At 44.8% G+C, this 22529-nt stretch overlaps 1 protein-coding gene across 1 annotated transcript in view; it reads right to left on the bottom strand.

The window, feature by feature from the left end:
* dhtkd1 (dehydrogenase E1 and transketolase domain containing 1) overlaps positions 1–22529 on the bottom strand; it is a 64534-nt gene that overhangs the window by 33892 nt on the left and 8113 nt on the right. Inside the window, exons 3-7 of the mRNA XM_072563029.1 lie at positions 16235–16446; positions 10528–10722; positions 6491–6760; positions 4229–4400; positions 2218–2416 (exon numbers count right to left, since the gene is read on the bottom strand). Of these exons, the coding sequence (XP_072419130.1) occupies positions 2218–2416; positions 4229–4400; positions 6491–6760; positions 10528–10722; positions 16235–16446 (1048 nt within the window). The remainder of the gene's footprint in view (positions 1–2217; positions 2417–4228; positions 4401–6490; positions 6761–10527; positions 10723–16234; positions 16447–22529) is intronic.

Here is a 22529-nt window from a genome sequence, read left to right as displayed (position 1 = left end):
CTCCGAAGAGTAAAGCATCCAGACCCATTCCCCTACCCTATGTTTACCCCAGACTAATGTACCTAACACTATGGGCAATTTAGCATGGCCAATTCACCTGATCTACACATCTTTGGATTGTGGGAGGAAACCCACACAGACACAGGGAGAATGTGCAAACTCCACACAGACAGGCACCAGAGGCAGGAATCGAACTCTGTTCCCTGGCACTATGAGGCAGTGCTAACCACTGAGCCACTGTGCCATCCCAGAATTCAAGGGAAGTTTTGACAGATAACAGTTCATTCAGCCTTTTACAGTCTTTCGGCTCATAACGTGTTCCCATTAATATGGATAGCTGATCCTCTGCTCATTAATTACACCTCCTCCAGTCCCACCATTTATTTCTTTATTTTTAATTCTTTCTTGGGATGTTGCATTTCTGGCAAAGCTAGCCATCGCTACCTGTCTTTGAACTGAGGGGCAGGTAAACATCAACCACATTGCTTGGTAAGGGCAGCTTAAAGAATATTAATGCACCAAGTGAAGTTTTACAGCAGTCGATGACAAATTTCATGATTAGCTTTCAGTTCCAGACTCATTAAATGAATTTAAAATTCCAAACAGCAGCCATGATGGGATTTGAACTAGAACATTAGCTTGGTCATCTGGCTTGCTAATCCAACAACGCACCGTTATGTCACCATTTCCCCTTGCGTTAGTTACTTTCTGGATCGAAGGCATATATCCTTTCCTAACAGGTAACCTCAGTTGTCCAAATGCCCTTATTCCAAGAGATCAAAATTAGTGTTGTGTCCAATCATAGCAGTGCAGAGCAGGTGGAGGTTGTTTCTCTCTCGCCTCCCCTCCCCCCACCCTTGTCTCCATCTCTCCCACCTCCCCGTCCCCTACATCAATAACACTGACAGAATGATTAGAAAGAAGACCGGAAAGCTTCAGACAGCCTCTTTACACCTGCATTAGGGAAAATATGGGGGTAACCAATTTGTTCCAATGTGTAATTCCTATCATATGAAGTTAAAAATCACACAACACCAGTTTATAGTCCAACAGGTTTATTTTGAAGCCTTAGCTTTTGGAGCGCTGCTCCTTCATCAGGTGGTTGTGGAATAGAAGATCGTAAGACACAGAATTTATAGCAAAGGTTTACAGCGTGATGCAACTGAAAAGATATATTTCAGTATATATATCAATATATTAATATATATCAATATCTCATTTCAATTGCATCACACTGTAAACCTTTGCTATAAATTCTGTGTCTTACGATCTTCTATTCCACAACCACTTGATGAAGGAGCAGCACTCCAAAAGCTAATGCTTCCAAATAGACCTGTTGGATGATAACCTGGTGTTGTGTGATTTTCAACGTTGTCCACCCCAATCCAACACTGGCTCCTCCAAACCATTTCTATGTGAGCCTTTCTCCAGAGCAGACAAAACACAAATGCTAATTAGAATGTAAAACAGCAAGTTATATGAAAGGGAAAAATATCACAGGCCTCTATGACTCTGCTGAGCAACACACTGGAGGATGTAGATCATCATGAGAATTGTTCAAGGATTTCTTTTCCCTTTGAATTGTCTAAGTTATTTCAATTCAGGAATATTTGTTCAGTTTCCAAATTTGCTGTTATCATAAATGGATTATTTTAAAACTGTATGTGTAAAAATCATATTCTACCAAATACTCGCCAAAACAGAGCAGAAATAAGGCTAGGAGATTGATCTTTCCTTGCCAGCTCATTCTACATGCACCCATTCTTTTGTCTTTTCCAGAAATATTCATTGTGACATGACATCATAGAACTCCTACTGTGTGGAAGCAGGCCATTCAGTCCATTTAATCCACACTGACTTTCTGAAGAGCATCCCATCCAGACCCATACTATCCTTGTTAACCCCCCCAGCCTGCACATCCCTGGGCACTATGGGACAATTTAGCATGGTCAATCCACCTAACCTGCATATCTTTGGACTGTAAGAGGAAACCCACACAGACACAGTGAGAATGTACAACTTCCACATGGACAGTCGCCCGAGAGTGGAATCAAACCCAGGTCCCTGGCGCTGTGAGGCAGCAGTGCTAACCACTGAGCCACTGTGCCACCTTACATGTATTTCAGTTTTGATACATGAATCCCCATTGATACTTCATTGGTTATGGACCAGTATTCAAGAGCTCACTAATAAACATGGTTTCTTCCGTCACCGCACCTGATAATTTTGTACATGGTGGGGTTTGTGAAGGTGGGGTCATCAAGTTCATTGTGGCCCCACTGCCTGTAGCAGAGCAAGTCTATGATCACGTCCTTTCGGAAACGTCGCTGATAGTCAGCAGCCAGTCTTGTGGCTCGTATTACTTCTTCTGCGTCGTCACCATTCACGTGAATCACAGCACAATGAACCATCTTACCTGGAATTCACAGAAATAAAAACACATGGTTTGCAAACCAAGCAGCAGTTGACAGAAAGATGGTGCTTTCTAGATGGACAATGCAACCTTCATTTTGAACCAGGGTGTGGCGATCAGTCGACCTGCCCCGTCCTGTCCAATTCCATCCACAAAAACCAGCTTTACTTTCTCAGTCTCATTGAGAAGACTCCCAAGGTTGGCTGTCTAAGAATGCAAGGGTTCCTACACCTGATTAAGAGTGGATTCTATGCCAGTGTTTTGCCCGATAGTTAACCCTCAAGCTAACATTACAAAACATAGGGGCCCCGATCTTTATCGGATTTCTGTCTGTGGGAGCTTGCTGTGCACAAAATGGCGGCTGGTTTTCTTACTTGACAAGTGACTGCATTTCATTGGCTGCAAAGTAAACCTGGGACACCCTGAGGTCAGGGATACTTTAGCGAGTTATTCCATTTTGATTCTCACATTCCATGTCAAGGTACCAAGGCAGAGAAGTTCTTTTTGGAGGTTCAGGCTTGTGAACATTATCCACCACCTGACCCATCTGTAGACATGCCTCTGCATATGGTCAGCAACAGACCTTCACTTAGAGCAATACACTCGCCATTTTGGCCCCTGGGTTAAATCTGAACGGCTTGCTGCTTTTGGTGCTGACCAGCACCACAAGAATGTATTTCTGTAATTTTTGAATGTGGACTGAAATGGGAAAAAGGACTGATTTAAAACCAAGACTTTTTGCACTTTTCCTGAGGTGACTGTCTCCGTGGAGTTTGCACATTCTCTCCGTGTCAGTGTGGGCTTCCTCCAGGTGCTCCGTTTTCATCACACAGTCCAAAGATTTGCAGGTTAGGGTGAACTAACCAAGCTTAATTGCCCGTAGTGTTTAGGCATGTGCAGGCTAGGTGGGTTAGCTGTGGGAAATGTAGGGTTACAGGGAAAGGGTAGGGGCCTGGGTTTGGATGGGATGCTCTTTGGAGGGTAAGCGTGGACTTGATAGGCCAAATGACCTGTTTCCATATGGTAGGGATTCTATGATTCTATAGAAAGTTACCTAACACTCATTATAAGTGTTGCTTAACAGGTGCTGGTTCAGACAAGTTGGAGATGGGGAGAGGTCTGTTTGTGAATGAGGCTTTGGCCGGCAACTGATTGGTCTGAGGACTCAGGACTAGTTCTTGATGACAGAAGCCTTCTGCATGCCAAGGTGCTTGGCTCCGAGGCAGCTGAACATCTTGGTCATGTGAATGGTTGGACAGAAGCTGCTTTTGTTTCTTTTATCAAGCTTGAAGGTAGCCAGTTTTATTTCCCCTCATCAATTGCAGTAAGCTGTGACTTTTAATTGACAAATCAGGGAGCTTTGTCATTGTGAACCAGTCACCCTGTACCTCCTGCAAACAAGTGAAAGTTCCTGCAGAAGGAAGATCAGGAAGAGCGTACTGATCATAGAAGGATCATATCAGCAAACCCTCTGGATCGGGACCCCCAAACTGTCTTCCCAGTCTTTCTCTCCATCTAGAACATCCTTTTTTTGTGTCTGTATGTGCACAGAGCAGGATGTTTATAAAAGGGGTTAAAGCTTTGAATTACACAATTATGTGAGATAGTTCATAACTGTTGATCCGAAGCTAGAATCGATTTATTTGTGGTTCTCGTTAAGTACAGAAACCTGATCTGTGTTTTCTATCAACCCAAGAGTAAGGAAATTGGGAAATTGGAAAATCTGCAGCTCCTCGTTTTAAAACAATGTTTAATATTTGTGATGACTCTGAGCAGAACAAGGTATGGTTCCCCCAGTGACGTATAATAGCTTACCTATATCACTGTTGTAGAGTGAGGATTTGGCTCTCTCGGTGGGTGTGGTGTAGCCTAACTGATTATTGACAATCAGGTGAATGCTGCCACCGACTCGGTAGTGAGGGAGATTCGAGAGAGTGAAGGTTTCAGCAACAATACCTTGTCCTGGGAAAGAAGCATCTCCGTGCACCTGTGAGGAGGAGGAGGAGGAGGAGGAGGAGGAGGAGTGTGGAAGGGCAAGGGGAGAGAAAAGCCTTGTCACTTTCAAACCTCCTCCGTAGGTAACCCACGTGCCTTATTTGGCCTCGGAGCATCAATGTTTCAGAATTTTAAAGAAAAGAAACATAGTTTTGGGTGATTTCTGGATGATCTCTGAACTGGTGAGCTGGGAATGTTTGTGCAATATTTGTAATGTTTAGGTTTAAGGGGGAGGTCTAATAACTGAGGAAGCTGGCCTGGACAGGATCATCATTCATTGCTGAACACCAAAATAGAACCACTAATCGTGGCATACACAGGCTAGTCCCAACCTGGGATAGACAATACCGCTGACTCATCCATCCCTGGCTCTGCTTTACAAAAGGCCCAGTGAAGGAAGACTGGACGGTTTCTAATGTGGTGCCATTATTTAAGAAAGGCTATAAGGAAAAGCCATGGAACTATAGGCCGGTGAGCCTGATATCAGTGTGGGTAGGTTATTGGAGGGGATTCCGAGAGACAGGATTTATGCTTATTTGGAAAAGCAAGGACTTTTTCACGTAGAGGGTGGTGCGTGTATGGAACGAGCTGCCAAAGGAAGTGATGGAGGCTGGTACAATTACAGCATTGAAAAGGCATGTGGATGGATACATGAATAGGAAGGGTTTGGAGGAATTGGGGCCAAGTACTAGAAAATGGGACTCGATCAGATCGGGATGTCTGGTTGGTATAGATGGGTTGGTGCAGACCAAGAGGTGTGTTTTTGTGTTGTACAGCTCTCTGACTCTCCAAGAGTTTCCAGTTGGGAAGGCCGTTGCCTATTACCTGGGGAGTTCATACTCCCTGAGCTCCACGGGAGATAAATTAATGATTTCCCCATGAACTTTGCAGGGGTTATCACAGGAAGTTGTATTGGAGCTGTACAAAACAAAGGTAGGCTAGGCCACAGCTGGAGAACCATGTGCAGTTCTGGTTAGCACACAATAGGGAGGATGTTACTGCACTGGAGCACATTCTCCAGAATATTGCCTGAGATGGAACATTTCAGTGATGGAGGGAGGCTGGATAAACTTGGGTTGTTTTCTTTGGGGCAGAGAGGGGTGAAAGGATACCTGGCAGAGACGTTCAAGATTATGAGGGGCATGGACAGGGAGAACAGAAAGCAGCTGCTCCCCTTAGCTGAAGGGTCAATAACAAGGAGGCATAGTTTTAAAAGCTGAAAGGCAGGAGGTTTGGAGGGGATTGGAGTAAATATATTTTCACCCACTGGATGGTGGGATTCTGGAATGCACTGCCTGGGAGGGTAGTTGAAGTGGGAAACTTCATGACCTTGGCTGAGCACTTGGAACGTCATAACATTCCAGGCTATGGGCCCAGTGTGGGAAAGTGGAATTAGTGTGGATAGGTCAGCACCGACTCGATGGGCCAAAGGGCACCTTCTGTGCTTCATGACTCTGTGATAATGTATTGTTTCGCAATCTTTCAAAGGAAATATTGAACCCTGCACATCTATTCAAGTCAGAAAAGTTCATATAACAACGTAAACAGCAGCACGGGACTTTCCTCAGCGTCCTGGCTAATATGGCCCTGCAAACAAAAGAGCACTGATAAAAAATATTGGATACAAACCTGTCCATGGGGCTTTGTTACCGTACAGGGACTATTACATTGGCCTATTATGGGCACTACGTTACACCATCGTCCAGAAGGGTTTGGTGCTTTTTATGTTGTTATTGGCTGATACAAAAAAAAACCATTAGTGCTTTTTGTGTAATTTAAGAGAAAGAACTTTTCCTTCTGTGCAGTATGTTCCAGTGAACGAATGAAAACGGAATCAAAAACAAAAATACAGCATGGGCTGACAGTTTACAGAGGAACCTCGATTATCTGAAGGACACAGGCGGGCAGTATTTTGTTCGCTTAATCAAAGGTCAGATAACATAGTTTAGCCAAGCATCGGGACCTTGCGATCTTGCTGAATAATCCGATATTCGGATAATCAAATGCTAGATAGTCGAGGTTCCTCTGTATTGTGTATGCACGTTTGTGTAGATGAAGAACACACACACACACATTCCTGACCTGTACACAAATGGCTTTGTCTCCTGGCTGTGCAGAGCCACTTGCTGAGTAATCCCCATCCTGGCGAGACTGCTGTCTCCCACGGGTCTTCCCAACAGCGACTGGGTTCACAGCCTCCAGGTGGGAAGGGTTAGGGAGCATGGTGACATGTAGTGGGCGGTCGCAGCCAAAGTCCAGGTCCACCGAGGAGGTAAGATGAGACAAGACATCTCCAGTGGCCAGGGAGTCTTCAGGTAATTCGCTCAATCCACGCATTTTGCGGAACATCAACTATAAGCGAATTGAAAAAGAGAGATTGTCACAGCACTCGACAACATAACTGGCACTTGGCAACCGAAAAGCAGCCAAATTTTAAAGGATATTGTATTTAGAGGTGTCCAACTAATAATAATAACCCACATCACATGGGTCACCTCTGAACTGGCAATAAGTAAACCGTCAAAGGTGGCAATGTCAAGTAATGACATCCAACTGCTCTAAGGACAACAGTGTCACGGATGGTCCTTCCATTACACGCAACTCTCAAGCTCCCAGCAAAGTGCCAGGGAATGATCAATTATTCTCCAGAAAATTATAGAATTCCCACAGTGTGGAAGCAGGCCATTCAGCCCATTGAGTGCACACCGACCCTCTGATCAGTAATTCCAGCCAGACCCACTCCATCCCCATAACCCTGCATTTCCCATGACTAATTCACCAAGCCTGCACAGCTCTGGATCCTATGGGCAATTTCCCATAGCCAATCCACCTAACCTGTACATCTTTGGACTGTAGGAGGAAATCGGAGCACCCGAAGGAAATCTATGCAGGTACGGGGAGAATGTGCAAACAGACAGTCACCCAAGGCTGGAACCGAACCTGGGTCCCTAGCGCTGTGAGGCAGCAGTGCTAACCACTGAGCCACCAGGCCAATAATCTCATTATTGATTGTTGTTTCATATAGTTGTGTTTCTTAACATTATTATAGAGGTTTACAAAAACATGAGAGGCATAGATAAGATGAATAGCCAAAGTCTTTTCCCAAGGGTAGGGGAGTTCAAAACTAGAGGACATCAGTTTAAGGTGAGAGGGGAAAGATTTAGAAGGAACCTAAGGAGCAACCTTTTCACACAGAGGAGAATCTGGTAAAAATTATACAAACTCCTCTTTTTGTTAATTAACTAGGGTGCGCTTCTAACAGAACTGAAATCAAATCACCAGTAAACAAATGTAAATGCATCAGTTTTAAAACAGAGTTCAGGCCTTGTGTAGTTACAGCCTGACATCCGTTCCGATCCACACACAAAAGACAAAATAAACTTACAACAGGCTTGCGATGACTGTAGAACACCAAACGATACAGCTATTAATGTTAAGGACTGTACTTGTTTGTGGCAATAAAAATGTAATAATTTTAAAATCAACAGGAACCTGCTTGCCCTCTATTCTCAGTCTTGCCATCTATCACAATTCATACAAAACAAAAGCAGACACGTGTACCATAGAAATTGACGAGACAGCTGCTATTACACAACTTCTTCAAATCTTCAATCTTGTTGAAGAAACACTTATGACTTAGAGTGATTTTATTTTGTAATAACACATCCTATCCTTATGTTCCGTATATAAAAAAAATCAACAAAAAAACTCATTTTGACAAATGCTATTAGCTGGAAATGTTACACGCATTCTAAATCTCCATTGCCACTCATGACTCAGTTGGTTCAAGTACATCAACACAACTCCAGCCTGGACTCAGCAAGTCATGTAAGCTGCAAGGTCACAGGTTTGGTTGTTGGTCCATGCCAAACTTACAGAACTTAGGCAGCATTGAGCTTTGATTGGCTTCAATTCTCCAATAAGAAAGGACAGGAATGAACGGAGATTTTCACTCTGGATCATGTACATTGACTGGAGAATCTCAGCCAGAACAACACTCATTTTACTAAGAGCTGCCACAGACTTTTCATGGGGGTCTGTCTGAGCAATAGGTTCAGAAGGAAGTGATTCACTCCTTGGACCCTGCACTACCATTCAACAAGATCATAGCTCTTACATCAATCCTTCCTTTGTGCACTATCCCTCAATCCTTTGGGATCCAAATCTCATTCTTGGATACACTCAACAACATGGTATCCACATCCAAAGTATTTTGGAGTGGAGCAGAGGTTTCCAAAGATTGACAATCTTTCAGCAGTAATCCATGGTTCATATAGATCATTTCCAAAGTGTCTCTATTCACAGGAAGTATGCAAAAGGACAGGAACGTTCTTCAGCCTGGGATGTCTTTGATTTTAAATCACTCCACCTCTGGTGATTGTGCCTCAGATGTCAAGATACTCAACTCTGGAATTCCCTCACTACGGGGCAACGTTTTCACACAGAGGGTGGTACGTGTGTGGAATAGGCTGCCAGAGGAAGTGGTAGAGGCTGGTACAATTGCAACATTTAAAAGGCATTTGGATGGGTATATGAGTAGGAAGGGTTTGGAGGGATATGGGCCGGGTGCTGGCAGGTGGGACATCTGGTCGACATGGACGGGTTGGACCAAAGGGTCTGTTTCCATGCTGTACATCTCTATGACTCTATGACTCTCATCTTTAAATTAGAACTTGAAACTTGCTGCTTTGACTAAGCTTTTGCTCACCTACTCTAATAGCGCCTTGTGCATTTTAGTGTTGAATTTTACTTGATAAGGCACTGGTGAAGTGCTTTGGGGCACTATAAAATGGAAAGTTGCTGCTAGTCTAACAGCTACCTGGATTACATCTCTTCCCACCCTATCTCTTGCAAAAATGCCATCCCGTATTCCCAATTTCTCTGCCTCCGCCATATCTGCTCCCAGGAGGACCAGTTCCACTATAGAACACACCAGATGGCCTCCTTCTTTTGAGACCGCAATTTCCCTTCCCACGTGGTTAAAGATGCCCTCCAACGCATCTTGTCCACATCCCGCACCTCTGCCCTCAAACCCCAACCGTAACAAGGACAGAACGCCCCTGGTGCTCACCTTCTACCCTACAAACCTTCGCATAAACCGACATTTCCGCCACCTCCAAAAAGACCCCACCACCAGGGATATATTTCCCTCCCCACCCCTTTCCGCCTTCCGCAAAGACCGTTCCCTCCATGACTACCTGGTCAGGTCCACACCCCCCTACGACCCACCCTCCCATTCTGGCACTTTCCCCTGCCACCGCAGGAACTGCAAAACCTGTGCCCACACCTCCTCCCTCACCTCTATCCAAGGCCCTAAAGGAGCCTTCCACACCGAAAGTTTTACCTGCACATCCACTAATATCATTTATTGTATCCGTTGCTCCCGATGCGGTCTCCTCTACATTGGGGAGACTGGGCGCCTCCTAGCAGAGCGCTTTAGGGAACATCTCCGAGACACCCACACCAATCAACCACACCGCCCCGTGGCCCAACATTTCAACTCCCCCTCCCACTCTGCCGAGGACATGGAGGTCCTGGGCCTCCTTCACCGCCGCTCCCTCACCACCAGACGCCTGGAGGAAGAACGCCTCATCTTCCGCCTCGGAACACTTCAACCCCCAGGGCTTCAATGTGGACTTCAACAGCTTCCTTATTTCCCCTTCCCCCACCTCATCCTAGTTTCAAACTTCCAGCTCAGCACTGTCTCCTTGACTTGTCCGACCTGCCTATCTTCTTTTCCACCTATCCACTCCACCCTCTCCTCCTTGACCTATCACCTTCATCTCCTCCCCCACTCACCCATTGTACTCTATGCTACTCTCTCCCCACCCCCACCCTCCTCTAGCTTATCTCTCCATGCTTCAGGCTCACTGCCTTTATTCCTGATGAAGGGCTTTTGCCCGAAACGTCGATTTCGCTGCTCGTTGGATGCTGCCTGAACTGCTGTGCTCTTCCAGCACCACTAATCCAGTATTTGCTTTCCAGCATCTGCAGTTATTGTTTTTACCTAATTCTATTCTGATCTTAGAGATTCCAAACCCAAACATTTGCTCTCAACCCAATCTCTCACATTTTCAGTCACATCACTGTGAATTCTTTTTTTCCATATATGGTCTCACCTCAGGAGGAAATTGCAGGAGCCCAGTCAAGAGGTTGAGTCGCCCTCGGTGAGGCATTCCCAGTACCACGTCAGCCACGCCATTAAACGCTGCATTTCGGAACAATTCGTGGAAGAATCCCATCATGCTCTCTGCGCCCTCACCACCATAACGTTTTACAGTGGAAAATTTAGTGGCCAAGAAGCGATCAAATTCCTGAAAAATAGACACAAGTCATTAGTTAGGCTACTTACAGGATCTTTACCACCCAGGACTGGATATGATGGTCAACTGAGACCTCAGGGAGGGGTGTTCGGCCCTCCCCTGTGGTGAGTCACCCCAGGCCTGTCTATAAAGGCCCCATTCTCAGGGCCATGAGACATAGCCAACAGCAGAACAAGCAAACTTTTGGTGATGATAGAGGAAGAGTTAGATTGTCAAGAGACAAAACCTATCCCCAGGTGGAGGATCCTTTGTGACGGTGAGCTGGAGCTTCCTTTCAGCACTCGGGGAGGATAGTGGGAAACCACCTTGCCTATTAATTAACCTCATCATATTGTGATTGAGATTGAAAAAGGCAGGTTCTTATGAGCGGCTGAAGAGAAAATATGCAAACCAAATTAAACGTGCAGTGGATCTGCCCTTGGTTAGATCACGACAATACGTGGAGATGCACAGCAAACAAGATTTTGTTTTAATTCATCCATGGGATGAGACATTGTAATTGCCCAGCCACAATGGGTCTGGAGTCACATGTTGACCAGACCTATCCTTCCCCAAAGTACATTAGTGAACCAGATGGGTTTTTCCCAACAATTGGCAATGGATTCACAGTCATTAGACTCTTAATTCCTGATATTTTTATTGAATTCAAATTTCACCATCAACCATGGTAGGATTTGAACCCAAGCCCCGAGAACATTCCCTGTGTCTCTGGATTAACAGCCCAGTGATAATACCACAAGGCCATTGCCTCCCCTAAATTATTGAAACAAACAGAACACAACCAGAGTACAAAATAAATTTGCAAGTTATTAGTCAAAGGATAACAAGGTCAACAGCATTCTGGTGAAGGTGCAAAGGAAACTTCTTCATTGAAGTAAATATCGACTCTGTCCATCAGGGTAGTTCTTCCGACAGATCAAAGATAACTTGTAACATCATGGAGTCAACTCAACTAACAATGGAGTGATCTGGATAATTATGTGAAAAATTGCAAAGTAAAACCTCTCTCCGCTAAAATCTCCAAACATCAGTTTGAGCCCTAACTGTTCACTCATGAGATTTGCATGGTCCTAACATCCTGGTGTAAGAAATGGATCTAAATAGCTTTCGATGCACAAGACCACCACAAGAAACAATAACAGGAGTAGGCTGTTTGGCCCGAGTCTACTCCACCATCCAATAGGATCATGGCTGATCTGACATTCCTCATGTCCACCTTCCTGCCCTTTCCCTGGAACCCTTGATTCCCCGACTGATTAAGAATCTTCATACAAGAATGTGGAAGATTGATTGATCTGTCAGATTTAGTATGTAAGAACTTGAAACAGGATTCGGCCATTCAGCCCCTCAACACTTTCACAATCAGGATTCCCGCCCACCTTCCGAGGACCCCTTCGCCCACCTCCAACACACTGCATCCACCTGGACACCCCGCGCTGGCCTATTACCTGCCCTCGACCTCTTCATTTCCAACTGCCGCCGGGACATTTACCACCTCAACCTGTCTACCCCCATCCCCCACTCCAACCTCTCATCCTCACAACGCGCAGCCCTCCAATCCCTCTGCTCCAATCCCAACCTCACCATCAAGCCAGTGGATAAAGGGGGCGCAGTGGTAGTCTGGCGCACTGACCTCTACACTGCTGAAGCCAAACGGCAACTCGAGGACACTTCTTCCTACTGCCCCCTCGACCATGACCCTACCCCCCCATCACCAAACCATCATCTCCCAGACCATACAGAACCTCATCACCTCAGGAGATCTCTCACCCACAGCTTCCAACCTCATAGTCCGGGAACCCCGCACTGCCCGATTCTACCTCCTTCCCAAGATCCACAAGCCTGACCACTCTGGCCGACCCATTGTCTCAGCATGCTCCTGCCCCACTGAACTCATCTCTACCTACCTCGACACTGTCCTATCCCCCTAGTCCAGGAACTCCCCACATACGTTCGAGACACCACACACACCCTCCACCTCCTCCAAGACTTCCGTTTCCCCGGCCCCCAACGCCTCATCTTCACCATGGATATCCAATCCCTCTACACCTCCATCCGCCATGACCAGGGCCTCCAAGCTCTCCATTTTTTTCCTCTCTAGACATCCCCAACAGTACCCTTCCACCGACACACTCATTCGTTTGGCCGAACTGGTCCTCACCCTTAACAATTTCTCCTTTGAATCCTCCCACTTCCTCCAGACCAAAGGCGTAGCCATGGCCACACATATGGGCCCCAGCTATGCCTGTCTCTTTGTTGGCTATGTAGAGCAGTTGATCTTCCGTAATTACACTGGCACCACTCCCCACCTCTTCCTCTGCTACATTGATGACTGCATTGGCGCCACCTCGTGCTCCCGCGAGGAGGTTGAGCAATTCATCAACTTCACCAACACATTACACCCTGACCTTAAATTTACCCGGACCATCTCTGACACCTCCCTCCCCTTCCTGGACCTCTCCATCTCCATTAATGACGACTGACTTGACATTGACATTTTTTACAAACCCACCGAATCCCACAGCTACCTGGATTACACCTCTTCCCACCCTACCTCTTGCAAAAATGCCATCCCGTATTCCCAATTCCTCTGCCTCCGCCGTATCTGCTCCCAGGAAGACCAGTTCCACTACAGAACACACCAGATGGCCTCCTTCTTTAGAGACCGCAATTTCCCTTCCAACGCATCTCGTCTACATCCCGTACCTCCGCCCTTAGGCCCCATCCCTCCAACTGTAACCAGACCGCCCCTGGTGCTCACCTTCCACCCTACCAACTTTCGCATAAACCAAATCATCCGCCCACATTTCCGCCACCTCCAAAAAGACCCCACCACCAGGGATATATTTCCCTCCCCACCCCTTTTCGCCTTCCGCAAAGACCATTCCCTCTGTGACTACCTGGTCAGGTCCACACCCCCAAACAACCCACCCTCCCATCCTGGCACTTTCCCCTGCCACTGCAGGAACTGTAAAACCTGCGCCCACACCTCCTCCCTCACCTCTATCCAAGGCCCTAAAGGAGCCTTCCACATCCATCAAAGTTTTACCTGCACATCCACTAATATCATTTATTGTATCCGTTGTCCCGATGCGGTCTCCTCTATATTGGGGAGACTGGGCACCTCCTAGCAGAGCGCTTTAGGGAACATCTTCGAGACACCCGCACCGATCAATCAAACTTCCCCGTGGCCCAACATTTCAACTCCCCCTCCCACTCTGCCGAGGACATGGAGGTCCTGGGCCTCCTTCACCGCCGCTCCCTCACCACCAGACGCCTGGAGGAAGAACGCCTCATCTTCCGCCTCGGAACACTTCAACCCCAGGGCATCAATGTGGACTTCAACAGCTTCCTCATTTCCCCTTCCCCCACCTCACCCTTGTTCCAAACTTCCAGCTCAGCACTGTCCCCATGACTTGTCCGGACTTGTCCTACCTGCCTATCTCCTTTTCCACCTACCCACTCCACCCTCTCCTCCCTGACCTATCACCTTCATCCCCTCCCCCACTCACCCGTTGTACTCTATGCTACTTTCTCCCCACCCCCACCCTCCTCTAGCTTATCTCTCCATGCTTCAGGCTCACTGCCTTTATTCCTGATGAAGGGCTTTTGCCTGAAACGTCGATTTCGAAGCTCCTTGGATGCTGCCTGAACTGCTGTGCTCTTCCAGCACCACTAATCCAGAACCCCTCATTTAATACAATCATGGCTGATCTCATCTTGGCCTCAACTCCACTTCCTGCCTATTCCTCCCTCTTCTGAACTAAAAATCTATCTCCTCCTTAAAGCAAATTTCCGTTTATCAATTCTATATTTGAACATTTTAATTTAGTTCATGGCCTGTAAACAATCATTTGAGATTTAAAATGGTACAGTGTTTTAGCTCCTTATCCTTTCACAGCAATAACTAAGTTTAACCTCTTGGCTTAACACATCTCAGTCCACTCTGAAATAACTCCACAGAGGCCAGTATCCCATCACCCTTTATTTTCCCCGTGGAGAGTTCTTGACACTGACCCAGCTCCCTCAGAGCCGGCTCTCAGAGTGAATCGGACCCTTGACACTCCTGTTTATAACTGTCACCCAGGGCTCCCTGATTGGGGCTGTTAATCTGGTCCAATCAGGGAACTCATATTCTATGGGGTCCACTTGGCTGACCTCATCACAATCACGACATACTCCAAAAAATGTTTTCTAAAATATTCTGCAGCTGGTGCTCCAAATTTGGGCCAAACACATAAATTAGCTGACCCCACACAGAAAAGCTGCAAAAAGGGTGCTTCATGATAATGGCAAAAGATTAGAAAGATTGACTAAGGTGCCACTGGGTGCTCTTCAGCTGTTGGACATGCTCTCTCTGTAGCTCACATATGCATTACTGTACTTGGTATGGAGACTGGGCGCTCAATCAAAAAATATGCTCATTTCTCAATGGCCTCACTGACCTGGAGAAATGCTGAACAGACAATGGGGCTACTTCAACGGGCCTGACATTGTTACTAGTGAAAGGATTCTTATTGAAGCAGTTTGCAAAACCAATAGGAACAGAGAAAAGAAAGGAGCTGAACTGAACTCAGAAGAAAAGCGACATTTGAAAACAAATTCAGTTTATTATCTGCCCTTCGGCCCATCTAAGGCACAGCGCAGCCAATTCACTTTCATTTTTAACAAGAGGGGCAGGTTTCTTAAACGTTAACCTGCCATTTCTCTCCTGAGGTTTTAGTGGGACTTTTGTGGCCCGTACCATCACAGAGCGAGGTACAGGAACAGGGAGCAGATAGTAACTATTGACAGGGGATTCTGCCTATGCACATAGTGTGTCACCATAGTCCCAGAGGATCAGGGAGAAACAACTATTGGTGACTTTACCCAAGGGTCACCATTCCTGGGGGGTGGAGGAGGAGGAACAGGGTTGAGAAGGAAAGTCCTTTGTTATAACCTCAGAATGTGTGGGAATTGAACTGACACGGTTGGCATCAGTTTGCACTGTAAGCTAGCCATCCAGCTAACCGACCCCAATAGGTGCATTATAACACTTCAATGTATTCAACCCAATCAACGGCCCATTTTGTGAGCTACAATACTTCTGCAGTCACTGATTCAATCAATCCCACCTTCACTCCCATCTGTTATGTCCAAGCCCCCAGTAAATCCATTCCTTTTCCACCTGTGACTGACCCCATCACCCTCCAAAAAAAACTATTTCATTTCACTGTACTTGCATGGTTCAGATTAAAGATATCAATTCTTTTGTGGATTTTTACAAGGACAATTTAAAAATTATTTTGAACAGGAAACAAAATGTATTTTATCAATCCACATTCCCAACTGGAAGCACCAAGGCAAGTGTGGGCAGACTTGAGAAAACACAAACAAATTAACTACACAACGGGCATGGATCACTGCAATCAATCATTCTTTAACCTTGTTCATTTCAATTTGCATTTGTGTAGCAGCCACTCCTTTGGTCCCACTCTCCGTGCAATTTGAACATAACAGTTACCTGAGACTCCAGCATTAGCTTCACTAAATGTCTCTTCTCTTCCGGGGTTAAAGTTTCGCATTTTGCTTGCTCGAATCGTTGAGCAAACCATTCTCTCTCAGCCATGGTCTCCAGTTGGCCGATCTCAACAGATATGTGCCTGCAGTACGTCTGTTCCAAATAGGCCAATACCTCCTCCAAAGTGGCTTCCTCTTTCCCAAAGTTTAACATTCCTGGAACACCAATGAAACAGAATTCCCGAATATTTATTTCTCATCGCAGTTGTACCCATGGCTTTTGCATTATCTAATTCATATGGGAGCACCCTGCCATCACAGAGCATGTAAAATAAAAAATCTGTTGCAAATCTTTTGAGAGATGACCTCAGAGGTAGGGTTTCTTTTTTGATTCTTCATTCATAGGCAAAATTAGCTAAGCCAGCATTTATTATTCATCCCCAATTGCCAGGAGGGCAGTTAAAAGTCTGTGGATCTGGAGTCACATGTAGGCCTTACAACAATCAGCAAACTGTTTCACGGTCGTGGTTAGGAAAGGCGATGGCCGAGTGGTATTATCATTAGACTATTAACCCAGAAACTCAGCTAATGTTCTGGGGATTCAGGCAGAAGGTGGAATTTGAATTCAACAAAGGATCTGGAATTAAGGATCTCATGACAACCATGAATCAGTTGCTGGAAGGAAATAGAGATGTTAGCATGGAAACAGACCCTTCCGTCCAATCTGTCCATGCCAACCAGATATCCCAACCCAATCTACTCCTACCTGCCAGCACCCGGCCAATATCCCTCCAAACCCATTCATATACCCATCCAGATGCCTTTTAAATGTTGCAATCATACCAGCTTCCACCACTTCCTCTGGCAGCTCATTCCATACACATACCATCCTCTGCGTGAAAACGTTGCCCCTTAGGACCCTTTTATATCTTTCCCCTCTCACCCTAAACCTATGCCCTCTAGTTCTGGACTCCCCCACCCCAGGTAAAAGACTTTGTCTATTTATCCTATCCATGCCCCTCATGATTTTATAAACCTCTATAAGGTCACCCCTCAGCCTCTGACGCTCCAGGGAAAACAGCCCCAGCCTGTTCACCCTCTCCCTATAGCTCAAATCCTCGAACTCGGGCAACATCCTTGTAAATCTTTTCTGAACCCTTTCAAGTTTCACAACATCTTTTCGATAGGAAGGAGACCAGAATTGCATGCAATATTCCAACAGTGGCCTAACCGATGTCCTGTACAGCTGCAACATGACCTCCCAACTTCTGTACTCAATACTCTGACCAATAAAGGGAAGCATACCAAACACCTTCTTCTCCTGTTCCTTGGATGCTGCCTGACCAGCTGCGCTTTTCCAGCAACACATTTTTAGCTCTGATCTCCAGCATCTGCAGTCCTCACTTTCTCCTCGAAGGTTTTTACCTTCTTCACTATACTATCTACCTGCGACTCCACTTTCAAGGAGCAATTAACCTGCACTCCAAGGTCTCTTTGTTTAGCAACACTCCCTAGGACCTTAACCATTATGCATTAATGTCTTGTTCTGATTTGCTTTCCCAAAACGCAGCACCTCTAATTTTGGTGTCATCTGCAAACTTACTAACTATACCTCTTAAGCTCGCATCCAAATCATTTATATAAATGACAAAAAAGTAGTGGACCCAGCACCGATCCTTGTGGCACTCCACTGGTCACAGGCCTCCAGTCTGAAAAACAACCCTCCACCACCACCCTCTGTCTTCTTACCTTTGTGCCAGTTCTGTATCTAAATGGCTACTTCTCCCTGTATTCCATGAGGTCTAACCTTGCTAATCAGTCTCCCATGAGGAAACTTGTCGAACACCTTACTGAAGTTCTCTGCCATCCTTACTTGGTCTGGCCTACAAGTGACTCCAGACCCACAGCAATGTGGTTATCTTTCAACTGCCCTTTGGGCAATAAATGATGGCCTTGTCAGAGATACTTACATCCCACATGTAATTTTTTTTTAAAAAATCGTAACACATCTGGAATTATGAGTGTTATGAATTTAAATTCCATAATTTCCATGGTGAAATTCAAATCCAGGTCCCCAGAACATTTCCTGGGTTTTTGCATTAACAGCCTAGCGATAACACCATTTGGTCATTGTCTATCCACAACCCACCATTCCAAATGGAGTGAACTCCTCAGACAGAGGAGTAACAAATGAACAACAGTTCTTAATAGAGACCATTCTGGTTACAACACAAAACACAATACTAGGGTTACAACGTACATGATATATTTGATAATGAGTGAGATTTGCTTCGGTTCTGTAAAGCGTCAGTGAATAGTTACAGGGAGCTGCCAGTTAGTGGTCCTTTCCTTTTGCATAATCTGGTGGAGTTACACTGTTCCACTGCTATGGCTGTTATCTTATTTAAAAATAAAAGTGTTAACGTATGCCACTTATTTAAGCTATGGAATAACACTCACACCAAATAGGACAGATTAGGGCTCCAACCCTTTACAGTTTCCTTTCCATCAGACTACTATCAGTCAAAGGTTTGGGCTGATTTCTACACATGCGTGGGTTCCTTTTTCATTAGTTTCTGTATGATGAGTATTTTATAGTTTGAATTGATAGAAAAGAAACATATTGTTCTTTAAATTTCCTGCAGTCACTTCCTTCCAAAAGCAAAGAATGAAAGGCAAGTTAGAAAGACGGGACAATCCCAAAAAGAAGCAATATTTCATCCTTGCCTGCACTGGGGAAAGCCATGCAGGAATATAACTCTCCCCCTCATTGCAACAGAATGTTTAACAGCCATTCAAGAAATAGTACCTTTGATAACAAAGGGGGCCTGACAAAGGGGGTAGATTACTCATTGTTGCACTTTTACACAGAAGTTCATGTGTGTGGTTCAGTTGAGAAAAAGGTTAATGTTGAATGTGCAGTGTTTGACAAAATTGGCCAATCAGGCTCTCACCAAACGAATGATGACCCCCAGGAACACATGATATCGAAGCAGTGTGAGGTGAACCCCACCATCCAATACAATTAGTGTTTCAAATGTACTTCCCCAATACCATTCCATATGATCACGGCTGAATCTTTATCTCAATGTCCCATTCCCGCTTTCGCCCCATAATCCTTGATGTCTATAAAAGCTTAAATCATATTCAATTCTCTCTTCGATATTCCTCAGGTAATGAAAGTATAAGTCAGGGTTTCAGTAGCAGATGACCTGGAACAGGGCAAGTCACAAAGGCGAAACACATAGTCATGGTGGTAGCACATGTGGTTGGATTTACATCTCAGGCTCAAGAGAAAGGGATAAAAAGTGAAATCACCACAGTCCCACTCTCCTCTTAAAGTGAGACAATGGGCGGTGATTTAATCTGAGAGTCACCACACCTCAGGTGAGGGAAGAGGTTAAGAAGGAGTGTCCTTCATGGTAACCTCAGCCAGTGCAGGAATTGAAACCATGCTGTTGGCATCACAAACCAGCTCTCCAGCCAACTGAGCTAACTGCAGGCTTCAAAATGAGAAAGAGCCTCAATCACATTCACAGAAACCATTGAGGATTCACTTCCTCAGTTGCAGTTTCTCTCTTCTTTCAGGTAAGATGGGAAGTTCCAGGAAGACATGCCATCTTCGCCCCTCTCCTGAAGGTGTGCATTTCTTTTCGCACCTGACCTACAGATGCCTGCGTCCTCTGATGCCTCCCCCAGATGGTAATTACTCAAACATCAGCCTCAACAATTCTGTGATTCTGTGCAGAGATGTGGGGAAAAGGCAGGAGATTGGCACCAAGAAGTTTCAACCAATGCCAACACAATGGGCTCAATGGCCTCCTTCTGCCCCCTAATAATTCTCTAATCCTAAATGTCATCAAGCTGCTTGATTGCAGAGTTCTATACAGTGACATTCAAATAACAGCAAAATACCACAGACGCTGCAAATCAGGCTGGAAAGAGGGTTCCAATGGAGAGCCATACTGGATTCAAAACCCTGCTTTATCTCTCCACAAATGTTGCCAGACCTGCTGAGTATCTCCAGCATTTTCTGTTTTTATTTAAATTGTGATCTTGCCCCATTGCTGTACATGAAAGGGCATTGATTGGAGTGTTGGTTAGCAATTAGGAGCAGGGATTTTTCTAACCACATGGTTTACAAATTATAGTGTCCATGCTGGCTGGGCTCAGTTAATGCAACACAGGTATAGCATTCACCCTGGGACTTCCTCTGACTGTCTCATTTAAGTACAGAATAAAAGTTGCCAAGAGCTGTGTGGGGTTTGCCATCTCAGTGCTCACAGAATTACTTGTAACTGATGGAACAAATGAGGAACTTGCCTTTTCTGACTGGCTGCTAGGTGCTTATGTGCAATGGCAGCATAGATTCTAACATTACTGAAAGTCAATCATCTACAAGATTACATTTTGGAGCACTAGAGCATGGTAACAGTTGGCATGGTTACGAGTTAAAGGACTGGCTCAGGCCAATGAGTAACACACCATTAGTGCCTGTTACAAAGTTGAAAGCATGTATGTTCGCTTTAAAATAGAAAGTGTTTTCTGAATTTTGAAGTAAACTTAAAGTGCAGGTTCAGCTGAATGGAAAGGCAGGGAGACAGGCTGTTCCAAAATAGATACATGTAACGTGTGTGTGTGTTTGCCTGTGTGTGTGTCTGTGTTTGTGCGTGTGTGTTGCCATAGTCTTACCAGACCATAGAGGCTGCTCTCCCATTAGAGAGAGAGAGAGAAGCGACTAGTGCTGATATAATCTGCGGGCCCCAGACCTCAGGCGAGGGAAAGAGCTTGAGAAGGAGAGTCTTTCATTGGCTGTTAAATGGATACCTGAGTTTTGCTTGTGGTTTTGACAACAATTTGAATTTAACCAATTAGTATAAATTATGCTCAGGTTACTAAAACCCAATCAAGTTTGAATTTATTATTTTGACAACATCGGATCAATGACAGGGAACAATGTTGGGGAGGCATAAAAAAATGACTAATTTTCAAAATACCTGCAGAGTAACTGCCACCAAACAGCAGAGTAACTGCTGAAGAGCCAGAGAGCGAACTGCCCATTTAAAATCTTGCTCTCAAAGAAATTAGAAGACACTCTCTATCAAATGTATCTTTTCTTGTAAAACATACGTGCAGTAAAAAGGAAAGATGACGATCCAGGGAGATCAGCAAATGGAAGATTAAAGACAGCAGAGAAGACAGAGAATGTGTGGACTTGAGGTTAAGTTAATTCAATGTTTAATAAGTGTGTTTTTGGAACAGCATTTTTATAGAGTTGGGGTCAGATAGTAAGTAGTTGAGAAAAAAGGGACTTCAATTTGTAAATAGTTTTTGTTTAGCGTTCACTAGTCCAGTTAGGAAAATAAATTGTTAGCTTTCTTTAAATAGTGGAAATTAGGAGTTCTCTATCACTTACTCACATTTAAACAGATTACGAGATAAGGCAAAATTTTCTGGGAGTTTGGTTTTAATTAACAGAGGGGTTCGACTGCCATGTCATAACATTGAAACACGGTATTGTGTAATAAGAAAATTCTGCTATTAGGCCAAGAAGGGGACAGGTTCTCAAATACCTTCCTTGGATCATTGCTCAGCAGTAGGATTGGTGCAGGTGTATCAGTTTAGGGTGGTTTGCCCTTTAGCTGACCTCTACTCTATTCTCCCATCAGCAACTGAGGATAGTGAAGCTGAAAACGAGTGTAAATCGAACGAGAACATAACAGAAAATGAGAAAAGGCCATTCAGTTTATCAAACAATCTTCTCAGTTTAGGATTCAAGTAATATCAATAACATTTATCTGATAAATTATTCCAAACGTCTACTGCTCTTTACATCAAGTACATTTATTCCCCTCTCCCCCCAAAATCGAAGAAAAATGTAATGCCAATTTAAAACATCATGTCCTAAAGTAATACTTGGAGTTAATTTTGTCTGTATCATACACACTTAAAAGGTGTTCTCAATAACTTCATGATCATCTTTCCGGACTGCACAGCTTAAGTTATTCAAATCCTAAAACATTCGATGGAGCGAAGTCTGAGGTGATCCATTTTGACAGAAAGAACATGGAGATATGTTATTAAAATGAAGGGTGATACCCAAAAGGGTGCATAGGAGCAGAGAAACCCAGGTGTATATGTGCATATGTCAGTAAAGGAGGCAAGGACAGATAAAGCAAGCAATTAATAAAAAAAATACTGATTCCTGGGCTTTATTAATAATGACATTGAGCTAGAAACAAAGACGTTGCTTAACCAGTGGGAATGAAAAAGGGGTTATGCTGAATTTGGAAAGGTTA

This window comes from Chiloscyllium punctatum, chromosome 44 (assembly GCF_047496795.1).
Source record: "Chiloscyllium punctatum isolate Juve2018m chromosome 44, sChiPun1.3, whole genome shotgun sequence".
In the NCBI taxonomy this organism is placed as follows: domain Eukaryota; kingdom Metazoa; phylum Chordata; class Chondrichthyes; order Orectolobiformes; family Hemiscylliidae; genus Chiloscyllium; species Chiloscyllium punctatum.
This window is presented reverse-complemented; position numbering and strand designations above follow the sequence as displayed.